The sequence below is a fragment of the Salvelinus fontinalis genome, chromosome 7 (assembly GCF_029448725.1).
Source record: "Salvelinus fontinalis isolate EN_2023a chromosome 7, ASM2944872v1, whole genome shotgun sequence".
Lineage (NCBI taxonomy): Eukaryota > Metazoa > Chordata > Actinopteri > Salmoniformes > Salmonidae > Salvelinus > Salvelinus fontinalis.
Window position 1 is genome coordinate 34896782 of NC_074671.1, and position 18138 is coordinate 34914919.

At 44.0% G+C, this 18138-nt stretch overlaps 1 protein-coding gene across 2 annotated transcripts in view; it reads right to left on the minus strand.

Moving 5' to 3' along the window:
* Nucleotides 1–18138, minus strand: part of sugct (succinyl-CoA:glutarate-CoA transferase) — a 171918-nt gene that overhangs the window by 28045 nt on the left and 125735 nt on the right. For both annotated transcript variants that reach the window (XM_055929264.1, XM_055929265.1), the window contains one exon: nt 7958–8021. In XM_055929264.1, the coding sequence (XP_055785239.1) occupies nt 7958–8021 (64 nt within the window). The remainder of the gene's footprint in view (nt 1–7957; nt 8022–18138) is intronic.

Sequence of the window (18138 nt, forward strand, 5' to 3'; positions counted from 1 at the left end):
GACAGCTGGAGAGACAGTGGACAGCTCGGAAAGAAGGTAACCAGGGCGGGGAGGGTCGGCAACCCAAACCGCTTCCTTCGTGAAGAGGAGACCCAAAACTAAGCTACAGATCGACACATGGAAACATACCCCCAGGGAAGCCCAATCTGACGGACCAAAGCTTAACGACACATGGAAACAGACAAGCGACTATGAGCATGGAATGTGTGTGTGGAAAGGTCTGCAAGAATTCCAGATGAAATGTTTGGAGGGGGAAGTAGCATCACAACGCAACACAATACTCCCACACAGAGACACAGGAGGAGGAGCCAGGCCCGGGGTCACCACGTGTCGCAAATGTTTGAATCAAGTGGCCGCAAGCCTGCAAGTTGACAGTGTTTGACGAGAATGCAGACAAGGTGCTGGAAGCAACAGCAAAGGAAGACACTGACAGGAGGCTAAAAACTATGGTGACAATGTTAGTTAGCCTAGCAGCGGAAAGGTTTGGGGCAGTGGAGCAGAGGCCTGCCAGAACGCTGTACACCACAGCTGCGAAAATCCACAGATCAGGGGCAACAACCACCCTTGGCAGAGCTACGGAGCATCCTGAGAAAGAAGCTCTTGACTCTATGTAGGGCTGAATGGCACAGAAGACAGCGGAAAGAAAGAGCCAGGAAGCAAACTGCCTTTATAGCCAATCACTTTGGCTTCACAAAGAAGCTACTAGGGCAGAAGCGCAGTGGGAACTTGGCTTGATCCAAAGAGGAGATTGACCAGCACATCCAGAGCACGTTCATTGACCCCGACAATTAGTAGGAGTTGGCTCAGTGCAACATCTTAATAGACCTACCAGCACCAGTCACAGAGATAGACTACAGGGAGCCACTCCTGAAAGAAATACAGGACGTTGTGAAGTTGGCAAGGTATTGCTCAGCGCCTAGACCGAGCGCTGAGTCCCATACAAGGTCTACAAGAACTGCTCTCTGTTACTCAAGTGACTCTGGAACATCCTGAAGGTCATCTGAAGGAGAGCAAAGGTTGCACAGCAGTGTTTGGATCTCAAAGGAAGACGATTCCAAGAGAATCGACCAGTTCAGGATCATCTCCTTGCTAAGTGTCGAAGGGAAGATTTTCTTCAGCATTGTAGCGAGGCGGCTGGCATACTTCCTCTCTAAAAACGGCTACATCGACACATTGGTCCAAAAGGGAGGCATCCCAAAAGTACCTGGTGTCTGGGGCACACAGCGGTGGTGACCCAGCTCATCAGAGAAGCGCGAGAGAACAATGGTGATCTGGCAATGCTCTGGTTTGACCTTCTAACGCCTATGATTCGATCCCTCACAAGCTGGTGCAGACTATAATGACAAAACACAATGTCACAGACAAAGTGGCAGACCTCATCCTGGACTACTACGATAGGTTCAGCATGGGAGTCTTATCAGGGTCAGTAACAGCAGAGTGGCACAGACTGGAGTTGGGAATCATCACAGGCTGCACTATCTCTGTGATCCTGTTTGCCCTGGCAATGAACATGATAGTGAAGTCTGCTGAAAATGAGTGCCGGGGATCTCGAACCAAATCTGGGGTGCGACAATCACAAATTGGGGCCTTTATGGACGACCTGACAGTCACCACAGAGTCAGTGCCAGGAAGCAGGTGGATTCTGCAAGGGCTGGAAAAGCTGATTGGATGGGCGAGAATGAGCTTCAAGCAAACAAATATGAGGTCGATGGTGTTGAAGAAGGGAAAGGTCGTGGACAGATTCCGCTTCATCATTGCAGCAACACTGATCCCAAACATCGGTGAAAAGTCATTGAAGAGCTTTGGCAAGGTTTTTAACAGCAGCCGGAAGGACACAACATCAATCTATGCCATCTGTCAGGAGCTGGAGAGCTGGCTAAGAGCGGTTGACCGGTAAGGACAGCCCAGCAAGTTCAAGGTGTGGATGTATCAGCATGGCATCCTCCCGAGGATACTCTACAATGTCCCCATCTCCACTGTCGAGAACTTGGATAGGAAGGTCAGAAGCTATCTTCGAAGGTGGCTGGGATTGCCCGGGGGCCTGAACAGCATTGCCCTCTATGAGAACAGCAAAAGTTGAGGATGCCCCTGAAGTCCCTAAAAGAGGGGGTTCAAGGTGACTCGGGCACGGGAAGTGATGCAATACAGGGAGTCAAGCAACCCAAAAGAGGCCCAAGGGGGGACAGTGGTCAGGACCGGGCGGAAATGGAGAGCAGAGGAAGCTGGGCTGCAGGCTGAGTCTTGGGGAAGAGCTGGTCTGGGAATGTTCTCAACTACCCGATAAGACACTGCCAAGGGGAAGGAGAAATGCAGGCTGGTTCATGAGGAAGTGAGAGCAGCTGTGAAGAGGAGAGGTCGAGCAGAGCAGTGAGAATGAGACAGCAAGGAGCCTGGATGAGGTGGGATGTCACGCCCTGACCGTAGAGATCCTTTTTTGTCTCTATTTTGGTTGGTCAGGGCGTGAGTTTGGGTGGGCATTCTATGTCTGGTGTTCTATGTTGTCCTTGTTTTGTATTTCTGTGTGTTTGGCCTGGTATGGTTCTCAATCAGAGGCAGCTGTCTATCGTTGTCTCTGATTGAGAATCATACTTAGGTAGCCTGTTCCCACCTGTGTTTGTGGGTGGTTGTTTTCTGTTTAGTGTAGGTCACCTTGCAGAACTGTTCGTTTATCGTTTTTGTTGTTTTGTTCTAGTATTCTTATTCATTAAAAGGAATTATGAATACTTACCACACTGCACCTTGGTCTTCTCCTTCTCCTCTATACGACGATCGTTACATGGGAGCAAGCAGTGGACAGAAAAGTCTTGTGGTATTAAAGACCCGGGTTCGATCCTAGGCTGTGTCACAACCGTCCGTGACCGGGAGTTCCATAGGGTGGCCCAGCGTCGTCCGGGTTAGGGAAGGGTTTGGCCCGGGGGAGCTTTACTTGGCTCATCGTGCTGTAGCAACTCGTGGCAGGCCGGGTGCCTGCAGGCTGACTTCGGTCGTCAGTTGAACTGTGGTTCCTCCAACACATTAGTGCAGCTGGCTTCTGGGTTAAGCGGGTGGGGTTTAAGAAGCGTGGTTAGGCGGATCATGTTTCGGAGGTCGCACGACTCAACCTTCGCTCTCCCGAGCCCGTTGGGGAGTTGCAGCGATGAGACAAGATCGTAATTGGATCGCAATTAGATATCACAAAATTGGGGAGAAAAAGGCAGACCACACTGCATCAAGTTCATGATCCAGGATGGTGTATGATGTCCTACCTAGCCCATCGAACGGGTTCTGCTTCGGCAAAGTGGAGTCTCTTGCATGCCCGCTATGCTCCTAAGCTGCTGTCCTAAAGCTCTAGGAGGGGGCCGTTATAACTGGCACCATGACCAGGTTCTCAAGACCATCGCAGAAACAACCTGCACAGGAGTTGGCAAGAGCAAGAGAGCTCGGCCCACCAGTCAGAAGATCACTTTCGATTGAGCTGGAGAGCAGCCAGGCTCCAAATCCAAACCACCGGCAGGGATCCTACCTACTGGTCAGGACATGCAGGTGACAGCAGACCTGGAGAAGCAGCTCAAGTTCCCGCAGCACATTGTCAAGACAACCCTGAGAAAAGACATAACCCTGGTCCCAGAGTCCACAAAGACCATAATTATTCTGAAGTTCACAGTCCCTTGGTTTGCCTTGAGGAAGAGTACAAGAGGAAGAGGGCCAAGTACGAGGGACAAGCCATAGCCTGCTGGAAGCAGGGTTTAAATGCTAGGTGCATGCCTAATGAGGTAGGCTGCAGGAGTTTTTCTGGGCAATCCCTCTACAGAGTCTAAAGCACACTCTGTATCAATGGAGCGAAGAGGAGAGACATCAGCAACACCATCAAGGCAGATGAAAAATCCTCAAGATGGATCTAGATCAAGAGAGGAGATCCATGGAGAGCAGCGTAATGCCACCTGGATACAAGTCGGGGTCTGATCAACCTTGGTTGGGTCGCCTGGGCGAGGGTGTCTGATCTTGTAAGACCCGAAACACCCTATGATCCCAGGTTACATCACTGATGATGTGTCCAAGAGCATCAAGAAATGTATTCATGAAAACATTTTCTTAACCAATGACAAAAAAACAATGAAATCTAGTTCAATCCCACTTTTTAACGCAACAAAATCTGAAAAAAAATCCAAAGGGAGTGAATATTTATGATACCAACTGTAGCATAATGACATGCATATTTTAGCAAAAAAAATTAATTACACGACTGAATCGTTTGCTAATTTTCGAGAATATTAATTGGGTTGAAGAATACAAGAAGGGACATCCCGTCAGTCCAGGATCAGCTGTGTCCATTTTAGTTGTGAACTTCAAAGGCATGCCGCTGGTCCAGCTAATAAGGATCCCCATGGGGAATGCCACACAATAAACAGTTCTGCACAATCTCTAATGAGGCAGCTTCTCACAATCAAAGGCACAAAAACCTATTCGAAGCCTATTCTCCATCACTGATATGTGCAAGACAGACGAAGACCATCATTGAAGAATGGTGGAATGTAGAATTCGTCAGGACTCGTCAGAGTGGTTCCTTGAACTGACTTACTTCCCCTCAGAAGTTAATCATCCCCTTTTGTTTGACTGTTCTGGACATCCATTTTAAGGGACTACTCTCAGACCCAAAAGCCCCACCCCCTTCCAACTCAGCTAATGGCCAATTTTGCACTTTATTTTGCTGTCATTCCATTAATTACTCTTCATTGTGTTCTTTAGCCATGCATGTTTTCATCGCCATTCACTCAAGAACGGTGAGGCCATATAGGCACAATTATTGTGCCCTATTCTGACTTTCTCACTCATGAAACGGTCCAAAAAAATGACAATGACTGTGGTGAATTTGCAAGTGCACAGACAGAAAAGCAGTCTGTCTTCCGCAAGTTAAATCGGTCTGAACTTCTGATGCACTAGGACCCTTCCCTGCTCAACTCCCCCAAAATAACCCCTTCTTTAGTCGATGTTTGGTTTTATGCAAATCACAGGGGGAAGATTAGAGAGAATAGAAGTACTCAGAGATGTAATGTATATGTTGGAAAGATGCTTGGTCAGGGGCCCGTGACATGGTACTAGGTGTCTGTTGTGGTTTTCCTGTCTTAGTGGATCATTCTTCACAATTATCCTTGATTTGGCTTGGATTGGCACATCAATGTTCAGGATACACAATGGTAAACAACACATTGAAAACATCAAAGCCCACCACTGATTGTCGGGGGGAGGACATATCACCGATTTAGAATTAATTGAGAAATCAACTTCTAAACATACCTGTTCCAGCAGTGAGCTCAGAATAGAACAACACATTTCAAGTTGATAAAAAATACAAGATTTGTGCAAAGAATGTGCGCTACAGATCAGACTTCCTCGGTGCAGTACATACTGTAGCAGACCTGGGATAACTATAGTTTTAAATATGCTGTGTGGAAAGTTATTATTTTAGGGAGGGGGGGGGGTCAAATAGTTACTTTGGAGGTGACTACAACTGTTTGATGACAGATCCCTCAAAAATAACTACTTTTTAAAACAATTTAATACAGATCTCAGAAGGGACTACTTTTAAAAAACTATTTGAATAGAGATCTCAGAAAGCAACTACTTTGTAAACTATTTGAATGCAGATCTGAGAAACAACTACTGTTTTTTACAACTATTTAAATACATATCTCAGGAAGTGACTACTTTTTAGAAACTATTGGATTGGCTGCCATCAAATAAAGGCAAAAGTCTGTATTTCGAACTTCATGTTGCAGATAGAAATATAATGAATAGAGCACACCATTTCCTATACTATTCCAGTCCATCTGACCGTAGATCATACTTGATCTACACAATACATGTCCATCTGAACATACTGTACATTTCGCTACACTTGCAATAACATCTGCTAACCATGTGTATGTGAACAATAAAATTTGATTTGACATTTCCATTTTCCTGAACAGGCCCCATGTGTAGATAATCAAGTTACAGCTACTACCACCAGGCCATCAGACTGCTGAACAGCTAACCCTAGGATATTTAGTTACATTACACACTTACTAGCCATATTTTGTTACTGTTATCATTCTCAGTAACACTTAAAATGAAGCAATTTCTAAAGTCCTATGTAACAATCATTTTGCTATTGTAGTAATCAGGTACTAAACATGTATAAGAACTTGATGTCAAGTGATACTGTATTACCTTATGTCTCACTGATTATGAAAATGTACAGGTAACTGCCAAAATAATGGAAACACTTGTAGGTAAATGAGGGATACAAAGGACATTGAAAGCAGGTGGTTCCTGAGTTAATTAACATCCCATCATGCTTAGGCTCATATATAAAAATGCTGGGCAGGCCAATATTTTGGCTACCACAGCTATGTCCCCATAGAATGTGAATGCCCCCATCCACAGGGCTTGAGTGGTCACTGAATGGTTTGGTGAGCATGAAAACGATGTAAACCACATGCCATGGCCGTCTCAGTCACCAGATCTCAGCCCAATTGAACACTTGACGCCTGAGACAGCGCTTTCCACCACCATCAACAAAACACCGCCCATCTAGTGGTATTATGGTGTCGCATCCTTTCAGTAGAGTTCCAGACACTTGTAAAATCTATGCCATTGTCACGCCCTGATCTGTTTCACCTGTCCTTGCGCTCGTCTCTACCCCCCTCCAGGTGTAGCCCATCTTCCCCATTAGCCCCTGTGTATTTACACCTGTGTTTTCTGTCTGTCTGTTGCCAGTTTGTCTTGTTAGTTCAAGCCTACCAGCATTTTGTCTCAGCTCCTGGGTTTCCCTGGTCTCTCTTTTTCTCGGCCTCCTGGTGTTTGACCTTTGCCTGTCCTGACCCTGTACCCGCCGGCCTGACCACAGCCTGTCTCTGAGCCTGCCTGCCGTCCTCTACCTTTGCTCCACCTCTGGATTACCGGCCTCTGCCTGACCTGACCCTGCGCCTGCCGGCTGTCCTGTACCTTGGCCTCTGCTCTTGATTAAAGACCTTGCCTGCCTCGTCCTGTCATTTGCCTGCCCCTGTGGTTACAATAAACATGGTTACTTCACACAGTCTGCACTTGGGTCTTACCTTGATTCCTGATAGCTATGGTGCATTGATGCTGTTCTGGTAAATGCTGGCCCAACTCATATTAAGACACTTTATGTTGATATTTCCTTTATTTTCTCAATGACTTCTTTCTCAGTCATTTTGAAACTGCAAAAGTGTTCTATTCAAATGTTAAGATAAGCCCATGACTCTCACTGTTGCTTAGATCTAGCTAAATGACTGAAAGGGACATTCATCAGATGTTTTCAGGCCAAACAATGTCCATGTCCCAGGCCATTAGTTGTGTATCCAGCTATATACCTCAATGCAAATAAATGTTAAAAAAATAAAGCAACATCTGTTTGGTTAGGGGCATAAAAAAGTTGTATAACTGTACTTTTGTATTACTTGACATTATTTTGATCGATAAATGTTAATGTTTAGCATGTTTAAATGTATTATAAAATCATGAAGTATTTAATTACAGGCTGTATATAAACATTCATATTGGACAGCCCTCCAAACCATGTGCTAACGGTAATATATTTACACTAATTAAACTGTTGTAATTTTTGGTTCTTGATTGAATATTTGGCAGTCAGAAAATAATTATTTTGTTTTCAAAAAACTTTTATATATCTAAATATGATTAGTTTTTCTGAGCGAGCCACAAGGGCTCATAGGAGCAGGAGCCTATATCCTGTTTCTGTAGCGTGACGCGGCTTGATGTACACCCTCTGGACAGGAGGCTAGTCTATTGCAGGGCCTTACCCCCAATCGATCTCCTTAATGCTGAGTGTCAAGCAGATATGCATTGGGTCCCACTTTTACAGTCTTTGGTATGACTTTATACGTTGTAATTAGTTTAAAATGGGAGAATCAATCTATTGTCACAAGTATCCCTGTAGGGCTCAGGCTCTTACCTGGTACTGCAATCTTTCCAGCTGTTGGGTGGTTCATCTCCAGTATAAGGCCATTGTTTGCAACCTAAACAAAAATATACAAAGATGAAGATTAAGAACCATTCACTCTTCTTTATCAACTTATTCCATTAACACTTGGCCATAAGAGCTAAAAAACCCTGTCAAAATACAGATATACACTATACAGTATATACAAAAGTATGTGGAAACCGCTTCAAATTAGTGGATTCGGCTATTTCAGTCACACTTGTTGCTGATAGGAGTATAATATCGAGCACACAGCCATGAAATCTCCATAGACAAACACTAGCAGTAGAATGGCCTTACTGAAAGGCTCAGTGACTTTTAACGTGGCACCATCATTCCACGTTTCCAACAAGTCAGTTCATCAAATTTCTGCCCTGCTGGCGCTGCCCCAGTCAATTGGAGCAACAACGGGTCAGCTGTGAAGTGGTAGGCCACACAAGCTCACAAAACGGGACAGCCAAGTGCTGAAGCGCGCATAAAAATTGTCTGTCCTCAGTTGCAACACCCATTACCGAGTTCCAAACTGCACCTGGAAGCAACGTCAGCACAATAAATGTTTGTTGGGCACTTCATGAAATGCGTTTCTACGCCCGAGCAGCCGCACACATGCCTAAGATCACCATGAGCAATGCCAAGCGCCACCTGGAGTCATTAAAGATCGCCGCCATTGGACTCGCATTGGACTCCACTGTAGCAGTGGAAAGCAATTCTCTGGAGTGAAGAATCACGCTTCACCATCTGGCAGCCCGACGGACGAATCTGGGTTTGGCGGATGCCAGGAAAAACGCTACCTGCCCTAATGCAAAGTGCCAACTGTAAAGTTTGGTGGATCAGGAATAATGGTCTGGGGCTGTTTGTCATGGTTCGGGCTAGGCCCCTTAGTTCCAGTGAAGGGAAATCTTAACGCTACAGCATACAATGAAATTCTAGACAATTCAGTTTTTCCAAATTTGTGGCAACAGTTTGGGGAAGGCCCGTTCCTGTTTCAGCATGACAACGCCCCCGTGCACAAAGCGAAGTCCATACAAAAATGGTTTGTCGAGATCTGTGTGGAAGAACTTGACTGGCCTGCACAGAGCCCTGACCTCAACGAACACCTTTGGAAATAATTGGAATGCCGACTTCGAGCCAGGCCTTAATCGCCCAAAATCAGCACATGGCACCTCTCTCTCTCTCTACACCAACAAAATCGATTATTTAATTTCCCCCATACCAAACAAGAGCAGCATGGATGACATCATCGCTGTGGAACAGAGAAGTGAACTCATTTAGCCGTCCTAGTCCGTAGTTTCCTCTTGATGATGAGATGGTCTTGACCTCTTTGGGACAACAAAAGGTCACTCTAAAATGTGCAGTTTTTTCATCCAATGCCATGGATGTCTCAAGTGTTGAGGGGGTGTGCAATTGGCATGGTGACTGCATACATGTCCATCAGAGCTGTTGCCAGAGAATGTAATGTTAATTTCTCTACCACAAGCCGCCCCAATGTCGTTTTAGAGAATTTGGCAGTATGTCCAACCATCCTCACAACTGCAGACCACGTGTAACCACGCCAGCCCAGGTCCTCCACATCTGGCTTCTTCACCGGCGGGATGGTCTGGACAGCTGATGAAACTGAGGAGTAGTTCTGTCTGTAATAAAGCCCTTTTGTGTGGAAAAACTCATTCTGATTGGCTGGGCCTGGCTCCCAAGTTTTGAAGTCCATAGATTAGGGCCTAAAGAATTTAATTGAATTGACTGATTTCCTTATATGAACTGTAACTCAGTAAAATCGTTGAAATTGTTGCATGTTGCGTTCATATTTTTGTTCAGTATATATCGTTGAAATTGTCATGTGGCATGCAGCGGTAAGCATGGCTAAATGAGATGGCATCGGGGTCGGTCTGAACAGGGCAAGGTAGCTTTTTCTCATCACAACACTTCCTGGCATGCTGTGGCTAATTCACACTTCTATCCATGAGAAGAAGAGCAAGGACAAGATCAGACCTGGGTCACTATAGAACTACAAGTTGAAAATATTTGAGGTGTGCAGCTCATGTATTTGAAAGTATTTGATATAACCATATGGTTATTGTACTTCTTAGTCTGGACGAGATGCACATCTTCGTTTATGAGTGTTCCTAGGGCATGAGAGTCACGGTTCACAATGACACAATCAATTGACAGTGGTTCAAACCAGTTTTACTCTAATGCACATGCCTATCATGCCAGTGGTTCCCTCTTTTTGAACAGAAGATCGGAATTCTGACCTTTCATACTATATTCATTTTTATGACAGGACAGTGGGAATGTAGTGGGAGACTCAAGGTAAAGGGCAATGACAGAAAAGTGCTCAAGGGATAGATAGTGCTCTAGCCTAGAACCCCCTTCACCGGGGGGATATGTAGTCTATACACTATGCATTTTAATATCATAAACCTCCTGCACTCGAAACTTCCACATCGCCCACAGTTGAATCAAAAGGCTCCCTATCCGGCCTGTTTAACTAACTTAGGATAATTAGCGCTATACATCAGAGTGTGGGCAAGCTGAAGTCAGGCAGTTACATAAGGACGAAGAGTCAGACCACCAGACATGTGTGACACTCTCGGTCTCTCATCATCATGAACTCGCTGACCCTCGGAGCATATTACCACGGCGATAGCGTCGAGAGAGTGCGCCTCTCCGCCATGCTATATTTAGAGGCTGCATGGTGGTGATTCACATGGCACCTCTCTCTCCTCTCTCTACGGGACAGCCGATATGTGGTGGTGCACTTTACCTTGGCCAGGTCGCAGTTGTAAAGAACTTGTTCTCAACTGGCCAAATAAAGGTGAAATAAAAAAACCTCATGGGTAATGAGCTAGAGGTGGGTTTGCCTCAGTCTGCCCAGATGTGAGTCTCTGTCTCTTCCTTTCCCATTGGTATCTGCGTTCTTCATGTCGAGGGAGATCATGCACACCAGAGTCCACTTATGGCGCGTTTACATGGTACGAGGTAGACAGCAAAATGGATGTAATTTCACAGCGAGCCACAAATGCCGTTGTGGCTCGCTGTGAATGACGTCAGCCGCCACGGTAGACGGGGCTTCCCGCCAAAGTTAAAATACTTTAACTTTTACTGTCTGCCGTAGCATTGTTTTTGTACCGAAATCACCATAGCAACATATACAGTCATGCTGGCTTGCTTTTGCCGGGCACCATCTTTCTTGCTTTCTTGTCCAGTTATGCTGACTGGTTGTTATGCGGATTGGACGTTTTTATGCACAGCATGAGAGTCACACACACACACAACTGACACGGCAGCAACTCTGTGTGTTCACCACCAGCCATAGTTCAGCGTAAGTTTGCTGATGCTTTGAATGCCAGGGTTGTGGAGTTAACAGAATGCCAGCTTATTGCACTTCAAATAAAATAAATACTCTCAGCCCTTGCACAGAGAATGAACATGAATTTGACTTAAAGCCACAATCCTTCATTCGTTTTTCAGTCAACGGCAGCTTTACCACTTGGTTTCCTATATGACACTGAAGGATGGGGCTGGAGAAATGTAACCATTCTCAAATGCATAGCTGGAGCTATGGATACAAGGATTGACAGTCCACGTGATCAACATGATCAAGGTATTACTGTAAACATTGCCAATTGCACCTTTAATACGCAGTCTCTTCTTGTTGCACAGTGAAACCATGGGTTTGATTAGCACGACTCCAAATGCTTTCTTGAAGCTCAAGGGGGGGCAATAGTTTATTCTGAAGACCTGTTCGCCAAGGTTGATTGAACACGGTTCCAATTATCGCCCTGTTCTCTTACACAAAAGTGTTATGTATTTGTCTTCAGGCACAGTTTATGCATCATTGATGACTCTCTCTCTCTTCATTTTACAAACAGATCAAAAAGATACACGCGCTTGTTGGTTCTTGAAATGCAAACGCTTACAGACCGTCATAGTCTACCTCACATTTAATAAATGAGTGAGACCGAGAGAGAGAGAGATTGAAGGAGATTTTTATGGAGTACAAACTGGTAGATATCTCTGGCCTTGTACTATTTTTTATGTATAACAATGGATCTCTCTGTCTCTCTTTTCAGGTAAGAATAAGTCCCTTATGAACAAGTGAGGCCGATGTGTGAAGCAGGCTTAAAAACAGCAACCTGGTCCCCACCCACTCACAGAGGTCATGACAGGCTAACGTTAGGATAATGTACAGCAAAGTCACCACACCATACTATACATGCGTTGTTGCACTTTCGGAGGCGCTGCAAAGGAGATCACTTTCCCACATTTGGTTCCAATTTCTCCTGCTTGTGTGTATGTCTTATGAATATGAAACGGATTGCTGCTGGCTCTTTAGACAGCAGAATCAGTTGGGATCTAGAAATGTACACTACCGTTCAAAAGTTTGGGGTCACTTAGAAATGTCCTTGTTTTTGAAAGAAAAGCAAATTGTTGGTCCATTAAAATAACATCAAATTGTACGCCTATGTAGATATACCATAAAGAATCATTCACAACATTAACAATGTCTACACTGTATTTCTGATCAATTTTATGTTATTTTATTAGACCAAAAATTAGCTTTTCTTTCAGAAACAAGGACATTTCTAAGTGACCCCAAACTTTTTAATGGTAGTGTATATCTAATTTTAGGCAGTTTACTCTTCCAACTACTGCAACACAAAAAAAAGTTATTCTGGCTCTGAATTTTCGTTCTAGGCCCATAAACCCATTAACCCCAATATGTTGGACAATGACTAAAGACGGGAATTCCTTACTCAAAAGACAGAATGATGAGTCTCTCCCTTAAGACGAATGGTGGAATGGTGTGTACTTCCTTTAACAGGGGGAGCCATGACCGTAGCTCTGTCCATCTCGCTTTTTTCCCTGCAAATGGCAGGTCTATGAGACAGCCATGAAAGACGATGGCTTTTCCTTCCCAGTCTCTAATCCACCCTGACCTTGAATAAGAGCAAGGTGACCTGATAGAGTTCAGATTCTCCAGTCTTGTTTGTTTCATTCAGTAAAAAACATGGTTGACCTTGTGGTTGACAGCTACCTGGAGAAGACTGGAGTTGACTATGAGACTGATTCAATAAAACCTGCCATCTTTGTTAACAAATTCTGTCTCACATGGAAACTAAAAGAAATTAAGCATCCAACTTTGAGAGGAGACCATCTGTTATTTTGACAGTGCCCATTTGACCCCAGGATATAAGGAGTGTGAAACATTGATTGTTCAATTGAATTGAGCCCAGAGTTGGACTTCTACCTTATAAACCTATCCAGCAACTCCATAAAAATGTGGAAATAAGATTTGCAGTCTGAAATGAAAACTGCATATGAATGGCCAGGTGGCCACATGCTCAACAGAACTTTTGTACTGCTCTTCCAAAGACCTCAATGAAAATGTTTGGTACTTTTTATTGGTTTGTATGAATCACGACATGAATCATAACATTGCAGTAAATATGGGGTCGCCTGGCCTGGGACCAAAAGCCAGGTCCAGCAACTGTGTCAACCCTACATGTTCGTCTTTATGCCAAGAGATCTGAACTTCTTGAGAAATGTTCTACAATATTGTAAAGGATAAACACTTGACACAGCGCCATCTTGGAGTGTTGTAATAATGGATGGGAAAACTGTTTAGAGAACGTAAGATAAAACGGTAGCTTAAAACACCTTATCATCCTCCAAACAGTAATCCAAGACAGTCAATCTCCTAGATACATGATTAAGTGAGGGAGCGATAGGAAAATAAACATTTCAATTCCCAGCTTATCCATATGCTGATATTGTACTTGATAGCTGCCCCCTCCTTAGAAGGATTTGACAGATAATCAAAAACACAATTATGGAAACCACAAAGTCAGTGGAAATGAAAAGGTGGTACATGAGCGCCACATGCATCTCACATTTCCCCCGATGCACACTTGAAACAGGGTTCCCTTTACGCCTGTGTCAGCAGGCAGTAAAAGCCCTGTTTATTTATGTGTCTCTCATTTTTAACAGCTGCGGGGCCTACCTACTATGCCTCCTTTCATCGAACCAGGCCTCACTGCCTCCTCTACTGCCACACTCTTCACAAGGAAATGCTTGGGAAGCTCTGTGGTTGCATGAAAGGGGAAAACAATTATATGGATCAACATTGATCGATGGCTTTAATTTAAACATAATATTTACATATATATATACATATATGATTGTTTTGTGCATTCAAATATGTTTTTTTCCCAACATATACAGTACCAGTTAAAAGTTTGGACACACCTACTCATGCAAGGGTTTTTCTTTATTTTTACTATTTTCAACATTGTAGAATAATAGTGAATACATCAAACCTATGAAATAACACATATGGAATCATGTAGTAACCAACAAAGTGTTAAAAAAATCTAAATATATTTCATATTTGAAATTATTCAAAGTAGCCACCTTTTGCCTTGATGACAGCTTTGCACACTCTTGGCATTCTCTCAACCAGCTTCAGGAGGTACTCACCTGGAAGGCATTTCAATTCACAGGTGCGTCTTGTTAAAAGTACATTTGTGGAATTTCTTTCCTTCTTCTTCTATTTGTTAAAAGGACCAAGTCCATATTCTGGCAAGAACAGCTCAAACAAGCAAAGAGAAATGACGGTCCATCATTACTTTAAGACACGAAGGTCAGTCAATTCGGAAAATGTCAAGAACCAAAAACCTGAGGATTGCCACAGGAAAGGAAGACCCAGAGTTGCCTCTGCTGCGGAGGATAAGTTCATTAGAGGTACCAGCCTCAGAAATTGCAGCCCAAATAAATGCTTAAAAGAGTTCAAGTAACAGACACATGTCAACATCAACTATTCAAAGGAGACTGCGTGAATCGGGCCTTCATGGTTGAATTGCTGTAAAGAACCCACCACTAAATACAAATAAGACACAAATAAGAAGAAGAGACTTGCTTGGGCTAAGAAAAACGAGCAATGGACATTAGACCGTTGGAAATCTGTCCTTTGGTTTGATCCAAATTTCAGATTTTTTGTTCCAACCGCCGTGCCTTTATGAAACGCAGAGTAGGTGAACGGATGATCTCAGCATGTGTGGTTCCCACCGTGAAGCATAGAGGAGGAGGTGTAATGGTTTGGGGGTGCTTTGCTGGTGGCACTGTCTGATTTATTTAGAATTCAAGGCACAATTAACCAGCATGGCTACCACAGCATTTTGCAGCGATACGCAATGGAGTGCTGCATCAGATGACCTGGTCTCCACAATCACCCAACCTCAACCCAATTGAGATGCGTTGGGGTGAGCTGGACTGCAGAGTGAAGGAAAAGCAGCCAACAAGTGCTCAGCATATGTGGGAACTCCTTCAAGACTGTTGGAAAAGCATTCCAGGTGATGCTGTTTGAAAGAATGCCAAGAGTGTGCAAAGCTGTCATCAAGGCATCATTTTCATTCCTCACGATGCCATCTATTTTGTGAAGTGAACCAGTCCCTCCTGCAGCAAAGCACACCCACAACATGATGCTGCCACCCCCATGCTTCACAGTTGGGAGGGTGTTCTTCCGCTTGCAAGCCTCCCCCTTTTTCCTCAAAACATAAGGATGGTCATTATGGCCAAACAATTATATTTTTGTTTCATCAGACCAGAGGACATTTCTCCAAAAAGTACGATCTCTGTCCCCATGTGCAGTTGCAAACCATAGTCTGGCTTTTTATGGCGGGTTTTGAGCAGTGGCTTCTTCCTTGCTTAGCAGCCTTTCAGGTTATATTGATATAGGACTCGTTTTACTGTGGATATAGATACTTTTGTACCTGTTTCCTCAAGCATCTTCACAAGGTCCTTTGCTGTTGTTCTGGGATTGATTTGCACTTTTCGCACCAAAGTACTTTCATCACTAGGAAACAGAACGCGTCTCTTCCTGAGCGGTGTGACGGCTGCATGGTTCCATGGTGTTTATACTTGTGAACTATTGCTTGTACAGATAAACGTGGCATCTTCAGGCGTTTGGAAATTGCTCCCAAGGATGAACCAGACCTGTGGAGGTCTACAATATTTTTCTGAGGTCTTGGCTGAGTACTTTTGATTTTCCCATGATGTCAAACAAAGAAGCACTGAGTTTGAAGGTAGGCCTTGAAATACATCCACAGGTACACCTCCAATTGACTCAAATGATGTCAATTAGCCTATCAGAAGCTTCTAAGCCATGACATCATTTTCTGGATATTTCCAAGCTGTTTAAAGGCACAAGCCAACTTAGTGTATGTAAACTTCTGACCAACTGGAATTGTGATACAATCAATTATAAGTGAAATAATCTGTCTGTAAACAATTGTTGGAAAAATGACTTGTGTCACGCACAAAGTAGATGTCCTAAGTGACTTGCCAAAACTATAGTTTGTTAACAAGACATTTGTGGAGTGGTTGAAAAACCAGTTTTAATGACTCCAACCTAAGTGTATGTAAACTTCCGACTTAGGTATGTGCACACAGTTCTAGAGACAAATAAGAGTGACACATGGACAAAGCTAAGAAAGCAAAGGCTAGCTGTTTCAAACAGAAATTTGCATCCTGCAGCACAAACTCCCCAAAGTTCTGGGACACTAGAGAATAAGAGCACCTCCTCCCAGCTGCCCACTGCACTGAGGCTAGGAAACACTTTCACCACCGAAAAATCCACGATAATTGAGAATTTCAATAAGCATTTTTCTACGCCTGGCCAGGCTTTCCACCTGGCCACTCCTACCCCGGTCAACAGCCTTGCACCCCCCACAGCAACTTGCCCAAGCCTCCCCATTTCTCCTTCACCCAAATCCAGATAGATGGTGTTCTAAAAGAACTGCAAAATCTGGACCCCTACAAATCAGCAGGGCTAGACAATCTGGACCCTCTCTTTCTAAAATTATCAGCCGAAATTGTTGCAACCCCTATTACTAGTCTGTTCAACCTCTCCAATTGCTCTTAAATGCAAGTAAAACTAAATGCATGCTCTTCATCTGATCGCTACCAGCACCCTCCCGCCGGTCCAGCATCACTACTCTGGATGGTTCTGACTTAGAATATGTGGACATCTACAAATACCTAGGTGTCTGGTTAGACTGTAAACTCTCCTTCCAGACTCATATTAAGCATCTCCAAACCAAAATTAAATCTAGAATTAGCTTCCTATTTCGCAACAAAGCATTCTTCACTCATGCCGCCAAACATACCTTCGTAAAACTGACTATCCTACCGATCCTTGACTTCGGCCATATCATTTACAAAATAGCCTCCAACACTCCACTCAACAAATTGGATGCAGTCTATCACAGTGCCATCCGTTTTGTCACCAAAGACCCATATACTACCCATCATTGCGACCTGTATGTTCTCGTTGGCAGGCCTTCGCTTCATATTCGTCGCCAAACCCACTGGCTCCAGGTCATTTATAAGTCTATGCTAGGTAAAGCCCCGCCTTATCTCAGCTCACTGGTCACCATAGCAGCAACCACTTGTAGCACGCGCTCCAGCAGGTATATTTCACTGGTCACCCCCAAAGCCAATCCCCCCTTTGGCCGCCTTTCCTTCCAGTTCTCTGCTTCCAATGACTGGAACGAATTGCAGAAATCACTGAAGCTGGAGACTCATATCTCCCTCACTAACTTTAAGCACCAGCTGTCAGAGCAGCTCACAGATCACTGCACCTGAACATAGCCCACCTGTAAATAGCCCATCCAACTACTTCATCCCCATTCTGTTATTTTTTTATTCTCCTTTGCACCCCAGTATCGCTACTTGCACATTCATCTTCTGCACATCTATCACTCCAGTATTTAATTGCTAAATTGTAATTATTTCGCTACTATGGCCTATTTATTGCCTTACCTCCCTTATTTTACCTCATTTGCACACACTGTATATATACTTTTTTTTCTATTGTGTTATTGACTGTATGTTTGTTTATTCCATGTGTAACTCTGTTGTTGTTGTATGTGTCGCACTGCTTTGCTTTATCTTGGCCAGGTCACAGTTGTAAATGAGAACTTGTTCTCAACTAGCATACCTGGTTAAATAAAGATAAAATAAAAAAATTGCCTGCATCTAGCTGATATAGGGTGTAATCATTAGTCTAACAGTTGCAAAGTTTCAACTGGACAAATTCATGTATGTTATCCCCATTTTGTTCTGTTTGCTTCCGTTAACCTGTTGAGGACAGAGGG